At 33.2% G+C, this 22,329-nt stretch overlaps 1 protein-coding gene across 1 annotated transcript in view; it reads left to right on the forward strand.

The window, feature by feature from the left end:
* Positions 1-22,329, forward strand: part of boss (G protein coupled receptor bride of sevenless) — a 53,436-nt gene that overhangs the window by 13,928 nt on the left and 17,179 nt on the right. The window contains exons 2-3 of the mRNA XM_072522483.1: positions 14,418-14,569; positions 20,095-21,428. Of these exons, the coding sequence (XP_072378584.1) occupies positions 14,418-14,569; positions 20,095-21,428 (1,486 nt within the window). The remainder of the gene's footprint in view (positions 1-14,417; positions 14,570-20,094; positions 21,429-22,329) is intronic.

A 22,329-nucleotide genomic window follows, 5' to 3' on the forward strand; every position in this document is an offset into this window, starting at 1 on the left:
AAGTATGCTACGGGTTTCATTTCTCCATCTCTTTGTTTTTGTTTCAGAACCGCACCAATTCCTAGAACACTAGCATCTGTATATATAGTTGTAGGAGCATTTGGGTTAAAAATGGCTAGTATAGGTTCAGAACAGAGGATATTCTTTGCCCTATCAAAAGCTGTTTGGCAGCTTAAAGACCAGTGGAATTTGATATCTTTTCTAAGTAAATTATGTAGTGGCTCTAATAACCTAGCTGAATCTTTTATATATTTGTGGTAAAAATTTACTTTTCCCAAAAACTGTCGTACTTTTTTTTTCGTGTCTGGTGCTGGAAAATCTCTGATCGATATTAAATTATCATGTAACGGACGAACTGAATTGTGTCCCACAATGTGTCCCAAATATTTAACCTCTTCTCTTGCAAAATTACATTTTAGAAGTTTGAGCCTAAATCCCTCTTCAATAATTGCTTTCATAAGTCTTTCTATATGGTCTAAGTGTTCTTCAAATGATAATGAGAATATTAAAATGTCATCTATGTAGTTTATACAAAATGAATTTAAATTATGCTTTCTGATAATATTACTTAAAATTCTTTGAAATATTGCGGGAGATGTTTTAAGCCCAAAAGGTAAGCATTTCCATTGCCAATGACCACTTTGGGTAACGAAGGCTGTCTTGTATTTATCTTTTATCCGAACTGGAATACACCAAAAAGCAGAATTTATATCTAAAGTAGTAAAGAACCTAGCATTCCTTGTTTTGGTCAAAATCTCGTCAATTAAAGGAAAAGGTTGGGGTTCAGGAATAATTAATTTGTTTAACTCACGAAAGTCAATGCACAATCTTGTTTTAGATCCTTCATCTTTTTTAAAAGCCAATGTAACAGGTGCTGCAAAAGGTGAAGATGATTCTTCTATTAAATTTGCTTTTAATAATTGTCCTATTTGAAATTCTATCTCTTTTTGGTCTTCTATCGAGCATCTATAGGGTCTTTTTGCAACAAATTTATGTTCTAAAAGTTTAATTTGAGCTTCATTATTTTGAACCTGCCCAATGTCAAATTTATGTTTTGCAAAAATATTGTCATATTTATTTAGTAATATTTCTATTTTATTTTTCTGATATGGCAATAAATGTTGTAATTTTGCTTCAAAAAGTTCTGTGGGAATTCCCTCATTAAAGTTTATGGAGTATTCTGTAATATTAATATTATAATTAAATTTTTCGATTTTTTCTTCAATTTTTCCGTATAATCTTTGATAAATCTCTAAATCAAAATCTTGTTTCATTTGAAAATTTAAAATAGAATCTAATCCGAGTAGAATATCGTACTCAAAATATTCATCATTAATTACAAAAAGATTAATATTTTTCTCAATTTTATTAATTTTCAGTTTTGCAATTAGTTTTCCTGTAAAATTTGTTCTGCCATTTATCGTTTTAAACATATTCCTATCTTCTTGAATATCTAATCCTAACTTTCTTGCCACCTTCGAATTCAGAAGAGTAACATTTGAGCCTGGGTCATAAACTCCACATAATTCTTTATTATTTAGGAATACTTTTAATTTGATCAATGGCAGCAAATCTAGTTTTTTTTGTTCAGTTACTGTTTCATTTAATGTCTCCTGTATAGCAATATTATTAATATATTTAATATCATTTGATTTGTTTTCTTTTGTTACCTTTTTATCTTTTTGCTTTAAACGGCATATTGCCTCTGGATGAAACCTCCCAGGGAATCCTTTTCTATCACAATATTGACAAGTAGTTTTCTGTTCTTCTGGTATTATAGTAGATTTTTGATAAAAATTTGGTTTTGTCTCCAATTTATTCTTCTTTTTTATAACTAAACTTTCCAATTTTCGTAATTCACCTACCAATTTTTCCATTGTTGTAACGTCAGCTCTATTAATATTATCTTGTATATAAATTGGCAAATTTGTTACAATTAAATCAATTAGTATATCAATGGGAAAATCATTCTTTATATTTAGCAATAAATTTTCTTTACGAAACGCATAATCAACAATACTACCACCTATATACCTAAAAGAATAAGCTTGCCTATGATTATGCCAACCTGTTTCACAAAAACTATGAATTCATTGGAACATTATTTCCATCAAAATTTCGAAGTACAAAATCATCTTTTATTTTTTTTAAATTTTTCTTTTCAACTTTAGGTAAATTTGTGTCATTAAATTTCTGGAGCAACTCAGCAAATGATGGAAATTGTTCAGCTGTTTCTATCTTCTCATACACTGGTAATAAGGTCTGTTGTAAGTACTCACTTTGATAAACCACATCACCATCTGAATCAAAATAAATCTCCTTCAAATTGTCTTCTAATGCTATAGTACATGTTCTAAAGGATCCTCTTGTTTTCATAGATGCTAATATATTCTTCACTTTTTTCAAATGAAATAGTTCAGAATGATCAATTTGAAGTTGTTTTTCAAAGGGGATTTCATAATAAAAACGGGACCCTGTTGGCTGCAGCCACTTAAATTTATATACATTTTTCTTACTATCACTACTGTTTGCTTCTATAGCCATGCAAATTCTCATTGATGTAAAATTCATTCTTAAATATCGTTTTATCCAAATAACGGCTTGGAAATTTATAGTTATCACTATATTTTTTTTTATCAGCTTAAGTTCTTGATTTATAAGTGTAATATCATACCCTTATTCATGTGAAGAGATAGCAGTTTGAATTCGTCTAAAAAGAGTTTATTATCGTTAAAATTCTACAATATAAATTATTAACAATAATAACATAACTAAAATAACTTATCAAATATACAAACCTAAAAAGAGAATCAAGAACAATGCTATTTCTTACGCCATTAAGTAATTTGACAATTGTACCATACAATTTACAATATGTCAATGTCAATAAAACTTAAACAGTCATACAACCTAAAACTTTAAATAACTAAAAATAACTAAGCCCTGCTGTTTCACTTAAAATAAACATAGGTTTACTTTTACATATATATATATATATATATATATATATATATATATATATATATATATATATATATATATAATAATAATATATATATTCAGGGATTCTACAGTATTCACTACCTTCCCTCGCTCAACCGTTTCCATCTCTCTCTGTTGTCCCAAGCTCCATCGTTTAGGCCTCTCTTACTCATGGAGTCGTCTACTTCGTTCCTCCAGGATTTTCGGGGTCGTCCTCTTTTCCTCCTTCCTATGGGGCTCCATTCGGTTATTCTCTTTATCCATCTGCTGTCACTAGTTATTCTTTTTGAATAATAAGTTTTTTTAAAGCTTTTGTATGAATTTCTTTGATCTATTTGAAATACTTTATCATGCTGCCTATTTCTTTTAATTTTTTCACAATTTTTCGTTTTTGTTTTGGTTTCATGGAATTTTAGAAGGCTACAGAACGTATCCCTTTTTTTCAAGTTAAGTAATGTCTTCTTTTATGCGATTTTTTTATATGCGTTTTTCTGTGGAATGTATCCACCGCATAAAACGAGACCTTACTGTATTTGTTTCATCTCTAATTCATTTATAGTGGTTGTATGCTTGTTGTGTTTGTTGTGTTCTGTACTGTAAAAAGGTTTTCTTCTTTTCTTCACATTTTGTCTTCACTTCCTCTCTAAACCAAGGATTTTTTTTGATATGATAGTGTTATTGATAGTGTAATTATGTTATTTGTGAGTTTTCCCCAGCTTTCCTCGATGTCATCGTTTACTAATCTTTCACTCCCAGCGATCTTCTCTGGTATTCTTTTTCTGTATAAGTATTCCGTAGATTCCGTATTTAGTCCTTCGACACTGATTCTTGTTTGTGTTGGCACCACTTTCTTGGTGTGACGTATTTCATGATGACTCTTATTTTGTAACGAAATATTTTGCCTACTACATAGGGTATTATTATAGGGGGTTGAAAATTGGGGACAAAAGTTATTGGGGCAAAGATAGGCAAGCAAAATAAAGCGAAACTTATACGATCGGCGCTCAGGGTTTATTTGGAGTAGCTGGGTCGTGGATAATATGAATGGCAAGGGGATTAGATTGGGGCAACTACAAAAAAATTAAGCAAAGGGGTACTTACATGAATCTCCTGGGCAAATGGACAAAACAAAACAACAAGAAGGACCTCTAGCTATTTAAAATGGGACGCCGCTTCGAGAAAACTTCCTGCTTGAGGAAAGAAAAGGTTCTTCCGTCCTGGATTGCACTAAATTACTTTAAATTTTCTGGAGTTATTTAGAAACTGGACCTATTAAAATTTCTACCACTGGAACAAAAAACTACATCCCACACTGCGAATTATATGCTGAAACGCTTCTTAGGACATTGAAGTTTGAGGTTGAAACTGGCACAATGGACACACCTTGGAAACGGCTTCTTAAAAAACTCGAAACATCGTGGTTATACTTCAAATTTGTTGTAAACGCCGTTCTACAAACATCTCATATGAGAGACGGCTTACAAACAAAAAAAACAGTGATTACTCATTCAGAGCTGACACATCACATTGAGTAAAAAATCACTTTTCTTCACAAATTTGCCGGTTCCCTCCGATTAAACTAAACGACGTCTGCTTTCAATGGGCCATCTTCCAAACCTAAAACTTGAATTCCATTGACCTGATCTGTATACCGGCTTCTACCGTCCCATACCCCGCTCTCGCCGAGAAACAGCCCAAAAATCTTGTCAAACGTGCTTCAAATTATATCGAAAAACGACCTTGAATCTTTGAATATTTGAATATCTAACGTCATATTAGTAACTGGAATTTAGAATATAAACACTAAGACTTGACAATATTTTATACTTGGCCCAGGGGGCGTACTAGAAAATTTTTATACTTGTATAGTAGATAATTTTTTAAGGAATTTTCTGTATGCTACAATTTTACATAATACTTGGTTATGGTCGCTATCTACATCTGCTGAGTTGAGGCATCTTACGTCGAATATTTTTAATGGATGTACACATATGTCCAAAAGTTTGGAATATTGGAATATTTCATCTTTTTATCGATTTTTATATATAAATTCTTCTGAATACTTAAACATCATTTTGTTTTAATTCTCAACAATACTAAATAACTCTTTAAACCAGATAAACGATAAGCAAAAAAATATTTATTCTCTTGGAGTGAAAAACTTACAATGTACAACTTACATTTAAAAATAAATTAGTATAGAAAAAAATAATTTTTAATAAAACTAATAATTGGTATTTCCTCCATTGGCTTGTATTCATGCCTGTAGGCGATTTGGCATGCTGCCGATTAACTGGTCGAGCTGGGCTTGCGAAATTCTCTCCCATTCTTCACGAGCAGCATCTTTTAGTTCCCGAAGTGTAATAGGGGGATTGTTTCGCTTTTTAATGCGTGTTTTGAGAATGTCCCAAGCATGTTCAATAAGTTTCATGTCGGGGGAATTCGAGGACCACTGTAATGTAGATATTCCTTCTTCTTCCAGAAAATTGTGTACTGCTGCTGTTCGATGAGGAGGTTAGTTGTCATGCATAAACACAAATGCATCATCTACTGCCCCTCGGAATAGACGTACGACAGGATTTAAAACTTCCTCGATGTACACAGCACCAGTGGCTCTTCTCTCCAGAACCAGCAGTGGCGTCCGTGTACCACTCCTAATAGCACCCCAAATCATAATACTGCCACCTTCAAATGAGACACGCGGTTGGGCTGTTTCTAGTCGGACTTGTCTTTCTGGGGCACTCCAAACCAGTGTTCTTCGCGAATCAGATAGCAAGCCAATTTTTGACCCATCAGAGAACATCACGTTATTCCAGTTAGGACCACAACCTTACTATTTTGTGTTGGTAGGTTAGTTTAGCAAAACGTAGCGGTCTTCTACGATACAAATTTACCACATTTAGTCTGCGTGTTATTGTTTGCCGTGAAATATTAAGTCTTTGAAGCCTAGAAAGTTCTCCGGATATATCACTTGTAGATTCCAGACGATTTCTGCGAGCTATCAATGTTATTTGCCCGTATTGAGATGATGTTGTACATCGACTTCTACCACTTCTGAGACGATCCTTGACGTCATTTGTATCTTGGAATTTTTTTTTAATTTTCGATACAGCACTCTGAGTAACATCAACAATATTCGCGATATAACTTTGACTTAAGCCCTGTTGTAACCAAGCAATTACTCTAGATCTGTCAAAATGAGATATCACGTTTCTAGGCATTTTTAAACAGCTCAATTAAAATTTAAACAAAGACTGAAATAATGCGTAAATACGCTAATCAGTTAAATGTGACCAAAATCATACAAAACTCAAATTTTTTATCATTTTCATTTAAAAACGCTCTAGAATGAATATCAACAACAGTTTTAAAACCACTATAGGCGTAGATACATTATTTGTACGTATTCCAAACTTTTGGACATGTGTGTATATCTTGGTTGGTTATAACGTAATCTATCACAGACCTATATCCACGGGTGTTATTGAATGTATATTTGTATTGGTCTTTGTGGTCTTTGTGGTGTTGCAATAAATATGTAAACACTGGCATTAAGAAAAAGAAGGATACTTAGCGTTAGTTCCACATTTAATTCATAAAAGAGACTATTGGAGAATGTTATCAATGGATAGCAAATACAACCAAGTATAAACATTTTTTGTACAAATCAAAAATAAGCTTATAATAATTTATATTTTATTGATTGAATGTAGTAAATAAAAAACGTAAAATTATTTTAAACTTTCTTTTACAGTAAAATAATTATACATTTATTTGATAACAACGTAATTAACATTTTTTACAACTCAAAATAGGCATTTGAAGTAAGTGTAAATGTTCGTAACTTTCCACACATTAATCCTTCAAGTTTCCAATTACTGATCGTCTGATATCTTGAATTTGTATAATCTTAATTTATTTTATTGGATGGATCATTCATAAACATAATATAAACAAAGTTGATATTGAATTCTCCTCTATTTATTGAAATTGCGTTCGAAAGTGATATTGATATTACTTGTGAAACAGAGTAGTATAGCATTTTTTATAGGACGGACACCGTCCTATAAAAATTTTATATTATTTTAATTTTAAAATTAAAATTAAAATAATAAAAATACCCCACTATATTTTAAAAGATTTTTTTGCCAAAGTATGTAATTATAAAAACTTATTTGAAACTTTCTACGAAGACCTAGACAACATTTTAAAATCCATTAAAACACAAGATGTAACAATTATAGGATAGGAGACTTTAACGCAAAGGTTGGGGAAAAAAAGTAGAAGAATGTACAGGAGGATATGGTCTGGACAACAGAAACGAAACTGGTGACAGGCTTGTCGAATTTTGCCAAAACAATAATTTTGTTATAGTTAATACATTATTCAAAATGCCAAAAAGAAGACTATATACCTGGTAGTCATCAGCAGATTAAGAAGAGAGAATTGTAAAAAACCAAATAGACTATGTATTAGTTAGACAAAGATACAGGAATGCAATTATATCCGCAAAAACCTATCCAAATGCCGACATAGGATCAGATCACAACCAAATAGTGACCAAAATTAGGCTTAAAATAAAAAAATAAAACGAAGAACAACGAATGCAAAGAATCGATACAAGTAAATTAAGGAACCCACACATAAGGCAACGCCTGGCAGATGAAATCAACAACGGATTAATGAATGTTAAAGAACAATGTCTACAAAATACTGAGACGGATAAAAAATGGTTATTAATAAAGACAGAAATAGATAAAAGTCAAAAAGAAATTCTAATACTAACCGGATATAAAAAGAAGCAATGGATGACGGAAGAAATTTTAGATTTAATAGAAGAAAGACGTCAATATAAAAACAAAGATAATCAGATGTACAAAAAAGTAGATAAACAAATAAAATACAGAATTAAGAAAGCGAAAGAACAATGCGCAGAAATAGAAGAATACCAGAAAAGTCATGATAGTTTTAATACACATAAAAAAATTAAAGAATTAACAACAATAGACCAAGAAAACTGGGATACTGAAAGATGCAAATGGAAAACTTGTGTTGAATACTAAAGACAAATTAATGAACGAATGAAGAATATATCAATGAACTGTTCAAAGACAATAAAATAGAACAGATGAAGATAGAAGTAGAAGAGGATATGGTTTTAAAGATATTAAAAGAGGAAATTAGCATGGCATTAATAAACAGCAAATATGGTTAAGCAGTAGGTCCAGACCAAATCCCTATAGAAACCTTAAAATGCATAAATGATGTAATCTTAGACATTATAGTAGACTTATTTAACTCAGTAACAGGACACATACCGAAACAATGGTTACTCTCCACCTTTTGTGCTATCCCTAAAAATACAAACGCTAAATATTGCAGTGAATACAGAACAATATCACTAATAAGTCTCATTCTCAAATTATTCCTAAAAATAATACATGGTCGTATAAATAAAAAACTGGAAGAAGGAATAGATGATAGTCAGTTTGGGTTCAGAAACGGACTAGGAACCAGAGAAGCGTTATTTGCTTTTAATGAGTTAGCTCAAAGATGCATGGATATGAATGTTGATGTGCATGTTTGTGACGTTGATTTTGAAAAAGCATTTGACAAAGTCAGACATGAAAAATGAGTCCAAATTCAAAAGACAAAAAACATAGACCATAGGGACTTACGAATAATAACAAACCTCTACTGGAATCAAAGAGCACAAATCGTAATAGATAATGAACCCAGTCCAGAAATTTAAATCAGGAAAGGAGTTAGGCAGGGATGTATTATGTCCCCATTACTATTTAATGTATATAGTGAAGCCATTTTTGAAGAAGCATTACTATCTTAAAGTGAAAGAATAATAATTAACGGAAGATATATTAACAACATAAGATATGCAGATGACACCGTGATTATGGCAAGCTCTGCTGAACAACACCAATTACTGCTAAACAAAACAAACAGTCTCTGTGAAAAATATGGACTAAAAATGAATATAAAAAAGACCAAATACATGATAATAACAAAGAAAACAAATATACCAACAAACATACATTTGGGAAATGTACCGATAGAAAGGGTTGATAAATACAAATACCTAGGAACCTGGATTTCAGATAATAATGATCAAACAACCGAAATAAGAGCCAGGATAGAAATAGCAAGAAATGCGTTTGTAAAAATGAAAACAATTCTCTGTAACAAAGACCTTAGATTAGAACTGAGAGTAAGAGCACTGAGATGCTACATGTTTTCGATACTGCAATATGGACTTAAAAGTTGGACATTAAAGCAAGAACACATAAATAAGTTACAGTCCTTTGAAATGTAGTGTTACAGGAGGATGTTTAGAATAGCATGGACACAGAAGAAAACTAACACGGAAGTATTGCGAGAAATGGGCGAAGAATGCGAAATAATAAACACAATAAAAATACGATTAGATAAGTTACAATATTTGGGACACGTAATGAGGGGACAGTGATATGAACTGCTAAGGCTGATAATACAGGGAAAGATAAGAGGAGGAAGGAGTATAGGAAGAAGGAGAGTGTCATGGTTGAAGAATTTAAGGGATTGGTTTAAATGCAGTTCTATAGAACTCTTCAGAGCAGCAGTAGATAGAGTAAAGATAGTGATGATGATATCTAACCTCCGATCGGGAGACGGCACATAAAGAAGAAGAAGATGTAATTACTGTTGTGTTGGCAAAAATTGTATCTTGATTGATAACATTTATTTATATTAACAAATTAACCTCAATTTAAAACCAGACACATCTATTAAAGTAAAAAACCGTGAATATAGCCACAGTTTTAATGACGTCAATCCAAATGAATATGATATATAACACTTTTTATAAGAAAATAAAATTGTTAATTGTACTATTTTTCTTACAATTTCATCATATTTTTAATTTGATTTTAATTTAATTGATTGTTAACGAATTAAAAAACAAAAACAAAAAACCGTACTTAGTACCTTCGACTTTTGAATCGTTATAACTCTAAAACTCCAAATTATTAAACGCACTTTTTCCACAATTTTTTAAATATCTTTTTTGAAAACGATTTCCGGAGTGGAAAAAACGTTATTAACAATGTAATTTTTATAACAATCGATTGTGGCTTAACCCCACATAAACATAATATTTAACTTGCCATAAGAAAACAGTTTCAGAACCTAATTAATGTAATGTTAAGGAAATAAGTATAAAGTAAATACTCAACATGTCCATCTCCAAAGTCTACCAAATTTTGTAACCGATTGTCAAATGAATGAGCCCCATTTCTTAACATTTGTAAGTCAATTCTATTTTTCACATTTTCTGGCGTTGATGGAGACTTCTGGTATAAGTACAAGGTTTTTTCTATAGCGCCACAAGAAAAAATCAACTTTTGAAAATTCTGGTGATTACGGTGGCCAAAAATTGGTATTTCTATGCCTATCTAACTCGCTTGAAAGGTATTATTTAGTTGAGTGTAAATAAGGGAACATGAACTGAAGCACCGTCGTATAAAAACCACATTCTTTGTCAAATATTAAGTGAAACATTTTGCAGTCGTAATGTGTAACGTCTATCCGTATTAAGACCAGGGCGTTAAGCAACACCACACTGCTGGAAGAAACGAGGGGAGAAATTCTTCGAATATCCCTAAGGATATTCAAGAGAAAAAAGGCCACCGATCCATCAATCAGAATGGTGCTCTGCCCGACTGCTCAGCCCCGGGTTCGTTCCCTGTTCATTCTCTCCCCCACACCAATTTCAGAAAGGTACAGGAAATAAAAAACTTACGAAGTCATAGTGAAAGTATATATATTTATTAAATAATAATAAACAGAATTGATATTATTATGAATGTGAAACAAAAAGAAATTTTTAAACTGAGACTCAAAGATTCTGCCGGTTGCCGGTAAAAATTAATTTAAGTATAAAAAAGTACTCAGCTTTAGTTCGTTCTGAAGGAGCCGTTCAGTTGTCCAGGAAGGGTTTCGATCTTTGTAGAAGTTAGCCGCTGTCGGTGGTTGTTGGTTGGGCTAAGGGGTATTGTTGGTCTAGATTATAGCAATCATTTTTGTCTCCATGTTGGTAAATGGGTTTCAAATTATATTCTGATGCATCAGTGGATTTAAGGTAGTATGGGTGATTGCTGATTGTTTCCCAAGGTAGTCTGATTGGATGTTGTTTGCTTCCCAAGGTATTGTGGTTGGCTATTGCTTCCTTCCCGCGGTAGTGACCGTATATACGGCTACGACACTAACCAATTTGTGTCACTAAAGTTTCATTGTAGAATGATTGTAGTGATATGATTGAAACGAGCGCGAATAAAAATTTGAATCAGCTTATATAGGATGGAACGGCTACTAAAAATATTTATAATTTAATGAGATCGCTTTGGAATAATATAGTACGGGGGACAAGTACCAAGCGGAGCTTGGTGTCACGTTCAATTGGTTAATTAAAACATTACAAATGGCAAATGATTATTCAGGAAGTCCAGATATATAGCACCACTCACAGGGCCGTCAAAAAATGTGGGCCATTTCAATTAAAAAAATAAAAAAAAAATTTAGACCACCTAGTTTGAATATGACTGCAACTCGAAGTCAGGAGACTTCTCTCACAAATCAAAGCTTACTGGAAGTTATTGGACGATGCTAGGAACAACTTTTTATTATATGCTCAGACATGTTATGTTACTTAGCTTAAGCTAAGAGCTTATGTGAGTTTAAGCTACAACAAATCTTCTTGTAGGGAGGTGAATACTTTAAAAGACATGTAGAATAATAGTGGAGCTTGAAACTGAAAAGAAATGCAATCGCCTACTTTTATTTTACCTTCTTTGCATCATACAGAAAATAATATCTGAAATCTATAATGAACAGATTAGATAAATTCCGAACTCTACAAATAACAAAATGCAAATTTTGAAGTCCACCTCCTACAAAAGACCAATTTTAAAGTCTTAAAACTGTAAAAGATAAATTATGTAGTCTGCAACCCTTAAAAAATAATGTCTGAAACCTATAATCAACAAATTAGATATATTCTGAACCAGTAGCGCACCTAGAATTTGTCTCTGGGAGGGGATTTCGAATTTTTTTTTTATGATGTTACCATTTTGAGTCCTTAACATGTGTGAGTAACAGTGTCGGAATAGGGTCCTGGAAGGGTTTTAACCCCCAAAACCGTCCCCCCCGGGTGCGCCACTGTTCTGAACCCTACAAATTACAAAATGTAAATTTTGTAGTCCACCTCCTACAAAAGACCAATTTTAAAATCTGCAACCTGTAAAAGACAAATACTGTAGTCTCTAGCCAACAGATCTGAAATCTAGAATGAACAGATTATTACACAAATACAAATTTTTACTTGAGACCCTGGAAGCCTTAAATAAGACATCAGAGGGCATGGCGAAAGCTCGGCGCAGTGATAATCGACGCGGTTTAACCCAGAAGCCTGATGAGTGTAATATTAATTTTTATAATAAAATTGATCTTATCTTTTAGATTTAATAGTTGTACTGACTGCGAAAGCCGTTCCGCATGCTGATATATGCAAGCTGAATATATAGGTATATATATTCAACTTCACCACTGAACAAAAAATTGTCTCTTTTCACTGAATCAATAAACCGAAAACTCTAGATTAATTTTAACATAACTGTTAATAACAACTTCTAAAATACCTCGTAATATTTTAAACATCATGAACTGACAATTGAAAAACCGTTACTTGCACTCAATCTATAATTAGAAAAATTAAGGAGAAGAACTATTTAGCGCTGCAATAAAAATCTTGTGTCATTAACGCATAAAAACAAATTTTTGGTGGTATAAAATAATGGTGTTGAATAAATTCTAGCCATAAATGTTTTTAATTTGAATTTGATTATCAATCCATTATGCTATAAAAAGAAATAATCGATACTTTCAGTATATGGTATGAAATAAAATGTTATTGGCTTGACCTACAAGGATTTACATTGGTAATATTAATAGTAATATTGTTTTTTTTTCATTTTTATTTATGAGTTTTGAACTATGAGGAGAAGAGAAGCGTTTTAAAATAGTATTAACTTCTTACTTGTTTGTGGAGTATATTAACAATTTTCATATACATCTGTATCTCTGGGATAAAGAAAAAGTAAAAGTCTTTTAATCATGGCTTCCAAAAGTGTTTATTTCAAACATCAAGACTCCGAGCAAAAGTGGAAATGACATTATTACTAATAAAAGAAAACAAATAGATTTAAATGTGAATAAATTGGATTAAATCATTGGAAAAAAATCTTCACTATCACTAGAAGGTAAGCTATGTACTATTGTACAAAATAATTATTGTGCCCCTTTACACATACTGTGGGCATATTATAATAAATTTCTTTCATTTACCACATGAAGAAATAAGCAATAAAATACAATACGATGTAGATGCTAAGAGAAATGTTGGACATTAGACCAAATATTTACTATGACATGATAATTCATGAGTTTTTCCTGATTTTCCTATAGTTCAATAAAATTATTAAGAACGGTTTGTTGTCATAATTGAATATCACTAGTTTGTAGAATAATAAATTAATAAAAACCGATCACATGCTATAAATGAAATCAGATCAGATGCTAGGATCATTTTTCCCAAGGATGGTTCGAATTTAAGGATGTTGGGGAGAAATTTTGGGGCAAAAGATCTTAATGGCATTAAGATCCTGATAAGAAGAACAAAGTTAAAAGAATGCTAAAGTGGTTTCAAGACTTAGTTAAAGTCTAAAGGTACATTTTTACCACTCCCACATGGAATGTTGTTCTGTTGCTAACAACCAAATTAAAGTTCAAGCTGACTCATCCAAAATCTATTCATTAATCGTAAAATCTTTATCAAAAGAAATACTCAGTACCATACTTACCAACTAAAATACAACCGCGGATTCTGAGTTGATATAAATTACTACTTTATGCTACAAAGGGACATTCAAATAGTATTTATGAGCAAAAATGTACCAAGTAGAGCCTTACAGTAGAGTAGACTTGACATATTTCTATAGTATATGCACTACTTATATTTCTTTTGAGTAATACCAGTGGAAAAAACACACACCCATATTGTGAAACAATGTGACGTGCTACAGAAAAACGGAGTTCATTTTTGGATTCATCGCATTGAAAACCATACAAATCACTTAAAATTATCAAAACAGTTTTTCAAAATTTTTATTGACAGCCCTGTGTAATTATTTGGCCAACAGATATTTTGATTTAAAGTTTCTTTGGTATAATCAAATAAACTATTGAATATGTTCAACTTTAAAATTTAGAATAGCTGCCTAAATTATTAAATGACTTGCTCAAATTAATGACGCAAGAGTAGCTCATTTTGATTTCAGCTTGCTTCGATTTTTTTACACAATAATACTAATATGTTCTATCTATTTCAGACATACTTGTCCAGTAACGTTTAACAACTCAGCAACTTACATCTTCTTTGGCAGTATTAAACAAATAGAGGAATTTGTCAAATTCCAAGAATATTTAGAATCAGACGAAGTAGATGCCATATTTGTACCCCTCGATGGATCTGTTCCAACAGGTAAGAACAAATTATGACATACACATGAAAATGTCAAACCGTTAACAAAGCCTTACAGGAAAGTAGTTTAAAAATTTTAATAATATCTATTTATTCGCACTTTGTAAGATAAATATATATACGCGTAATATAACTCCAAGTAGCGGATGAGTACCTTGTCATGAACCCAGTGGAAGATAGACTCACTACAGGGATTAGCGAACCCTGTCCTAGGGAAGCACTTGGCTTCCTCCTACTCCGCTCCCCAGAGGAAACTAAGCCTCAACCCCAGTCCTATCCACTTCTCAAATAAGATCCCTTACCTATCTCACTCAAACACAGAAAGAAGTGGGACTCCACTTTATTACCAATGTCCCATGAGAGCTGTGATATAGTAAAAACAGTAATTATTGCTGCCATCGTGTTACCGGGTGTAAATATCATTATTTGGAATAATGGGACTGTCCATAACTCACATGAAAGGCAGCGGCCACTTTACAACAAGCAGTAGAAACATCATATTCTCTTTTCTATTCAACGCATGAAACAGCAAAGTTTACAAGTGAGGGCTTTCATGATCAGCCTACGATATAAAAAATATGTACTGAGCTATCACAATATGAATAGCAGAATAATGTCAGTCAAGCTTAACACCAAACTAATAAGATTTTACTCCGAGCGGGACTAAACCGGCGAATTTTACTTTGAAATAGAGTTCTCAGATTAAGAAGACATTATTATTATTTATCCAAAAATACTATAAGAACAAGTAGAGTTTATGCCTGGACAAAGCAAACGAGAATATATACTGAACATATGACAAATTATAGAAAAGTTAATAGAATTCAACAAAGTAAGGTACATATATTTTATCAACCTATGAAACGGTCTTTAATCAAGTGAAGTCAAATAAATTTTGAAGCATATTGGCAGAAATGGGAGTACTTCATCATCTGGTCTACTTTATTGGCAATTGTATACATCTGCATAAAGTCAAAAAGAGAGTACATGAAAGCTTGAGTGAATATACTTAAAGGTGTACGATAAGGTCACTTATTCTGCTTAATTTTTATAGCAAATGAATTATTTGCAAAAAGATACAAATGACTGTAATGGAGGAATATGCATCGGAGGAAAAAAATTACTCGTAACACGAAAAAAGAAATCGGCGGAATAATCTCAAAAGTGAGCGAAATAAGCAATTACGTGGGCTTAAAAATCAATACAGAAAACACTAAAATGATATCTTTATATAGGTAGATGCAAAAATCACCAACAACAGTAATTGTGATAAAGAAATAGGAAGAATCACTAGAGGCACAACTTCCGTCGCCAAACGATGCTTGTCGGAACTCATATTTTCTATTTTCAGTTTCACTGCAGAGCTATAGACGATAAAATCACTTATATCCTATTATAAACTAATGATCTAACTGAGCTTTAATTTTGTCACGTGACAAAAGACTTTTTAACTCATCAGATTTTTTATATTCCATTGAAATGTTACATTTTTTTAGACCTTAGCGGGCATTTCTTAGAGGACATAATTTTGTTTTTTTGATGTGATCTGAGCCTAAGTATAAGCTTAAGTTGAAGTTTATGGGGTTGCGACTATTGTTCTCCGGCCACCATAAATTGTCTATAACTTTATTCCTATTACTTTTTATTATAAAATGAAAAATAAAAAAGTTATAAACAAAAATAACTAAAAATTTTGGAACAAATTTTCATTTGGCCTTATAACTTTTTTCTGGTAATTTTACAACAAAATTACATCAGAACAATATTGTAGATAGTTTTTCAAAGAATATTTATAATTTCATTAATTTTTCTGGGTTTTATAGTGCTCCGAAATTGACCGGGTTCTTAATTACTCGTAAGTATATGATAAAAACTAACCATTAAACTTAGTTTTCTATTATATATTTTTTTATTCATATTATTTTAAATCAATTTATCATTTTTTTTCCATAGATAATGTTAAAGTGTTGCTATAACAACTGTTTTGAGTAGATAAAGTATCACTTTAACAGCAAGAGTAGATAAAATGTTTTAACTTTTTTTTATTCAATAAAATTTACAAATTCAAACACATTAAGGATTAAAAACAACTGAAATTTTACAATTAACATTATTAGAAATATCTATTTTTGGAGCATCACAACTTCTACTCGTTTGCTTAAACACTTGATTCGAGGTACTGGATTAATTTTATATTGGATACAGAGTAATTCATATCCCTAGCAACGGAGCAACACAATTGCGATTTTTGTGCTAAAAATTACAATTTTCTTTGAAATTCTATTTTTTATCTGAACTTGAAGTCTTGCTATAGAAAAAAATGTTGTATTGCACACGACGATAAAATCGCATTATCTTCTCGAGCGTAATTAGCTTCTCGACTGACGTCTCGACGCTAAAAAACGCTCTCGAAGATAAAGTACAATTTTATCGTCTTGTACAATAAATAACTATTTTTAACAATCCCATGTTACTATCAATTTATTATTCACCCTTTTTGCCACCACAAAACTTACTCCACCTCGTACGCTTGGCCAATCAAGCGTACGAGTACCTCAAGCGCCAATTGACAGAGATAAAGTTTAATAAGAGCACCGTACCAACATTATCCCAAGATAAATTTCTTGGTAATGACAAGAACAAAAGAAACTTAATAAACAATCTCAAAACTGCTCTATCGGAAGTGGGTTTTAGTGTAGACCAGGCTGAATCTGATACAGATACAGCCGTCATCCGTTCTGCACTTGCTGCATTCCGATCATATGTATCTGTGGCTGTCGTAGCAGATTGACATTCTTGTCTTGATCACGGCATTATAAAGGAAGTAGTCAAATGTTGTGTGTCCAATTTTAATATCTGTATCCATGTTTTGTTAATTTTCAGTCCCTCTTCTATCCGATTAAAATTATTTGGGAGCTTATATATTTCCACCGCTTCCCGATACAACCGTGGGTAGTACTGTGAAGTTTTGGAAAGCATCTGCGTTTGTTCAAACAGTATTCGATGTTCTCCGCTTCCCAAAGCGTGTTCGGCCACCGCAGATTTGTCGATATGTCCTAAACGACAATGGCTTTTATGTTCATTTATCCTTGTGTTTGTGTGTCTTTTCGTGGTTCCCACATATACCATTCCACATGTGCATGGTATTCGATATACTCCGGCCGTTGCTAATGGGTCGCGTTTGTCTTTCACCGGTCTTAAACAGTCCTTGATTTTCTTTGTAGGCTTAAAAATGGTCTTTACGTTGGCTTTCTTAAGTATTCGCCCAATTCTGTCAGAGTCAGAAGAAGTTCACTTTGGAGATGCTGTGGTTCACAAATTCTCTTCGCCAGAGTTTTGATGATACCTTGTTTTTGGCTTGGATGATGATTTGAGTTCCTGTTTAGGTATCTGTCCGTGTGTGTAGGTTTTTGATACACTTTATGTCCTAAGTAACCTTTCTTTCGATTTACTAATACATCTAGAACGCTAGTTGTTGATCTTTTTCTGTTTCCATGGTAAATTGAATATTTGGATGTAGTGTGTTTATATAGGACAGGAAATCTTTCAGTTTTTCTACTCCGTGACCCCAAATCACAAAAGTGTCATCGACGTATCTAAACCATACTCTTGGCTTGTATGCTGAGTCCATTACCATCTTCTCTAAATGATCCATGAGAAGGTTGGCTACGACCGGGCTTAGTGGGCTTCCCATTGCTACTCCATCTATCTGTTCATAAATCTGGTCTTCCCATAAAAAGTAGGTGGTAGTGAAGCAAATACGGTATAATTCCACCATATCCTTGGAAACTAGTCCCTCAATTAAATTCAAAACTTCTTCTAGGGAACTCTTGTAAATAGGGAAACAACATCAAAGCTAACAAGAATGTCAGATTCCTGTAAAGGTATCCCTTTGATTTTCTCAATGAAATGGGCGGAGTCTTTTACAAAGGCATCGTTTTTTTCCTATATGTGGTTGTAAAATATCGGCCAGATGTTTAGCAAGGCTATAAGACGGAGATCCTATGGAGCTCACAATAGGGCGTAGAGGTACATCGTCTTTGTGGATCTTCGGCAAGCCATACAAGCGTGGTGGGACTGTTGCATATTCTTGGCTTTATATCCTCTGGTATAGACGAAGATTTTATAAGTCTATTGATTTTCCGTAGGGTGACTGCTATGGGATCTTTTTTAAGTTTCTTATATACCGCAGGATCTAGAAGATTTTGTATTTTCGTTTTGTAATCGGTTGTCTTCATTACGACGGTGGCGTTTCCCTTGTCTGCTGGTAAAATTACAACATCTTTGTCTGCATTTAATGATTTTATGGCACGGATGTCTTGGTGGCTCAGGTTATTTTTCGGTGTCTTAGCTTTATGCAGAATTCTCGCTGATTCTGTCCTTATTTCTTCAGCTTTTTCGATTGGTAAGTTGCGAATCGCAGACTCTATATTAGCGATTATATCTTCTTTGGGTATAACTTTAGGTGCAATCGCAAAATTTCCCCCTTTGGCTAGCAATGATGTTTCGGCTGGAGTTAAAACTTTATCTGAAAGGTTGACCACTGTCCTTTCTGTGTGTTGTTTTCATTCTACCTCCTAATGTTTGGTTAAGCGTTCGTACTAGTTTTTCTGGCGTTCAGTGTTCCTTCCTAGCTCATTTTCCATTTTCCTGTAACAAATTGATTCAATCTTATTCCAATCTTCATATTTTAACCTGCTACTCAAAACGTAAAACATATCTAAAAACTCCTTGTCAATCTTCGCCAAATTTCGTTTGGTGTCATGTATTCGTTCTCGTAATAGTGCTTTTTCCATGCGTGTATATATTCTATTGGCTTGACTTGTTCTGACGGATCGATTTGTTCGTACGAAGTTCGGTAGTACCCCGTTGTCTCGACATCGTGATAGAAAAGCTAACGATGCAAGAAGTTGAGCTTTCTTCTTCCGTAGACAATCTAGTCTTCTGTAGTATGTAGTTACCGCCTCCCCGTAGAGGCGACAGATAAACTGCTTTAGGCTTTCACAGCCATCGTCTAACTTATTAAACTGTTTGTTCGGGCTGTTAGGCCGTTGTCTTCTGAGATTAGTTCTCAGAGAGTTGTATGTAGGGTTGCTAGTTTGCGAGATATAGTGTGAAAATCCTTTGCACCCCTTTTATCAAGATGGCGACCGGAAGACAGGGGTGGCTACCCCACAAACTTAAACTTAAGCTTATTCTTATCGACCGCCCCCAATACATTAAAAAAAATTGCGTCCTCTCAAAAATGCAACCCTAATGTAAATTTTCAAGGGACTATTAGTTAATGGCGCCATCTACCTATCAGGTCTTAGACTTAAATGAAGTAAAATTGTCTACCGTTTCGAAACTATTAATTTTTCTGGAATGAAGACCATAGGTATTTGCTCTGTCTATGATCATATTCTGTTGAAAAGTAGATTGATTTGTTAATTTGAGTTAATTAAGTTATCATTTTGCCTAAAAAGAGTCAAAACAATAAATAAAATATGTATTACAGTTTTAACTTTAATTTCATTACTTTGCAGGATTGCCCGAATCAAGTTTCGTTATCATACCACCTCATCATCCAGCATCAACGAAGTACAAAACCACAGAAAATATTCTCCCATCACCCATGTTCCTATCGACGGCGAAAGCCATCCTTACGTTTTCGAAAAACATCGAAAAATACGTAGAAAAGAACTGTAATGATACTTCATACAAAGTTAATTGCCTAAGAAGCAAGTTTAACAAAAGATACCGACCAGTATTAATGTCGCCGAACGGTATTCTAGATATTTTAAAAATTGAACCCCTTACTTCAAACTTTGTCTATGATATTTACAGAGTAGAAAATGATACCTCAAATATCAGCGTACTGGCTCTAAGGAACAACTTCCTTCAGCCTTACACAAAAATATTTTCGTATAACATATTTTACGATAATATAACACTAGTTGACCAATCCTTCGAAGACAGATCTCCAAACGTTTCTGTAAACGAAGCAAGCAGCAACTGTCTGCATTATTTTAAGGAAAAACGCTTCACATTCTTCATAGATAACATTTCTAACCTTTCGTTTAGATCTGAAGCTTGGGTCTATGCATTTCTCTCTTTATCTCTTCTAGGAGTAATATTCTGTATGTCCATTATTATATTTCTACTAATATGTATCTGCAGAAGAGATATCTTGGAAGGAAATCCAATTCTCACAATTTCCCTTCTAGTAGCCGTTATGATATTATTCTGTTCTGTACTACCTTTCAGTCTACAAGACAACAGTACTACGAAAAATCCTCTTTGTTTAGCTAAATCTTTAAGTATTACACTTGGTTACGCTATGGTGTTTTCTTTACTTCTTTCAAGGTGTATTCTTCTGGCTACAGCCTCTAAAGAAATCGGATTCATGTCACACATAGCTGGACCAGTACAAGCATTTTTATGCCTCTTCATCTTTGGTGTACAAGCTGCACTAAGTCTTCAAATAATTGGAAAATGCCAAGAAGTGTTTGCCAGACAATCTTTTATTTATCTATTGAGCTATAACATCATGCTGCTGTTACTTTTACTCTGCCTTTGCCCTCTCATCTTCAAATGCGAAAGAAATTACAGGGAAGGGAAATATTTCTGTATCGCGATTATATCTGTTACAATCGTGTGGCTTATTTGGCTTCCCATTTATATGTTCTACGATGAAGGCTGGACAGAACCAATGCTTTGTTTGGGACTGGTTGGTACAGCTGGAGTATTTTTGGGAGCCATATTCATTCCAAGGACATACCTGATGACCATTGCAGCAGCCAGGAACAAAATCACCAGTACTTTGCCTTCTTTAAATACAGCGAATAGTATTGTAGATATATATAGAAGCAATACGCAGGTAATTTTTATTTTATTTATATAATAACAATAATAATATGACGATTAATGGCAATATACAAAATCTCCAACACACTAATGCATTTCTTAAAACACGTTATAAACTTTTAGAGAACTAAAAAACACTACATGGTAGACTTTACATTATATTAGAGCAATCACATATCAACAAATTATACTCATAAACATGGTTAACAAAAAGACAACTACAACCAGAAACAGAAGGAACTACAATAGCAATTCAAGACCGGGTGATATCAACCAAAAATCACATGAAACATATCTTGAAAGACCACTACTAGCCGACACATTCCAAAGATCTCACCAATTTCCAGAAAAATTAATAACCACTAGCGCATATAAAACCCCCGCTAGTACAGATATACAGATAGGCACATAATACACGAATAAACAAGAATCACGCCTCCCTAGCTCCTACTCCATTGCGAAATTTGAACTATATGTGACTTATCTTTCTTCTTCCTTAGCTTTTCCCTTTTCAAGGGTCGCTGTTCCTTACTCTTCGTCGCCACTCATTTCTGTCTGTAGGGACTTCTTCGCCTAAACGTTTATCTCTCAATTCTTCTGACACATAGTCCATCCTTCGTCCCACATAGTTTTGATCTCTACGTCTGACATGATCAAACCATTGCAGTCGTTGTTCTTGAATATTTTTTGAGACTGTAGTCACCCCGGTTCTTTCCCTAATCAAGTCGTTTCTAATCCTATCCCTTCTAGTATTATCCAAGCTCCACCGTAACATTTTCCTTTCAGCTACCTTCATCTTATTTTCCTGAATTTTCTTTATACGTCAAACTTCACCGCTGTACACAAACGCAGGTCTCACCACACTCTTTCTGATGTGATGAATTCGTCCGTTACTTGATGGAAGTTAATTTTAT

This window comes from Diabrotica undecimpunctata, chromosome 2 (genome assembly GCF_040954645.1).
Source record: "Diabrotica undecimpunctata isolate CICGRU chromosome 2, icDiaUnde3, whole genome shotgun sequence".
NCBI lineage: Eukaryota > Metazoa > Arthropoda > Insecta > Coleoptera > Chrysomelidae > Diabrotica > Diabrotica undecimpunctata.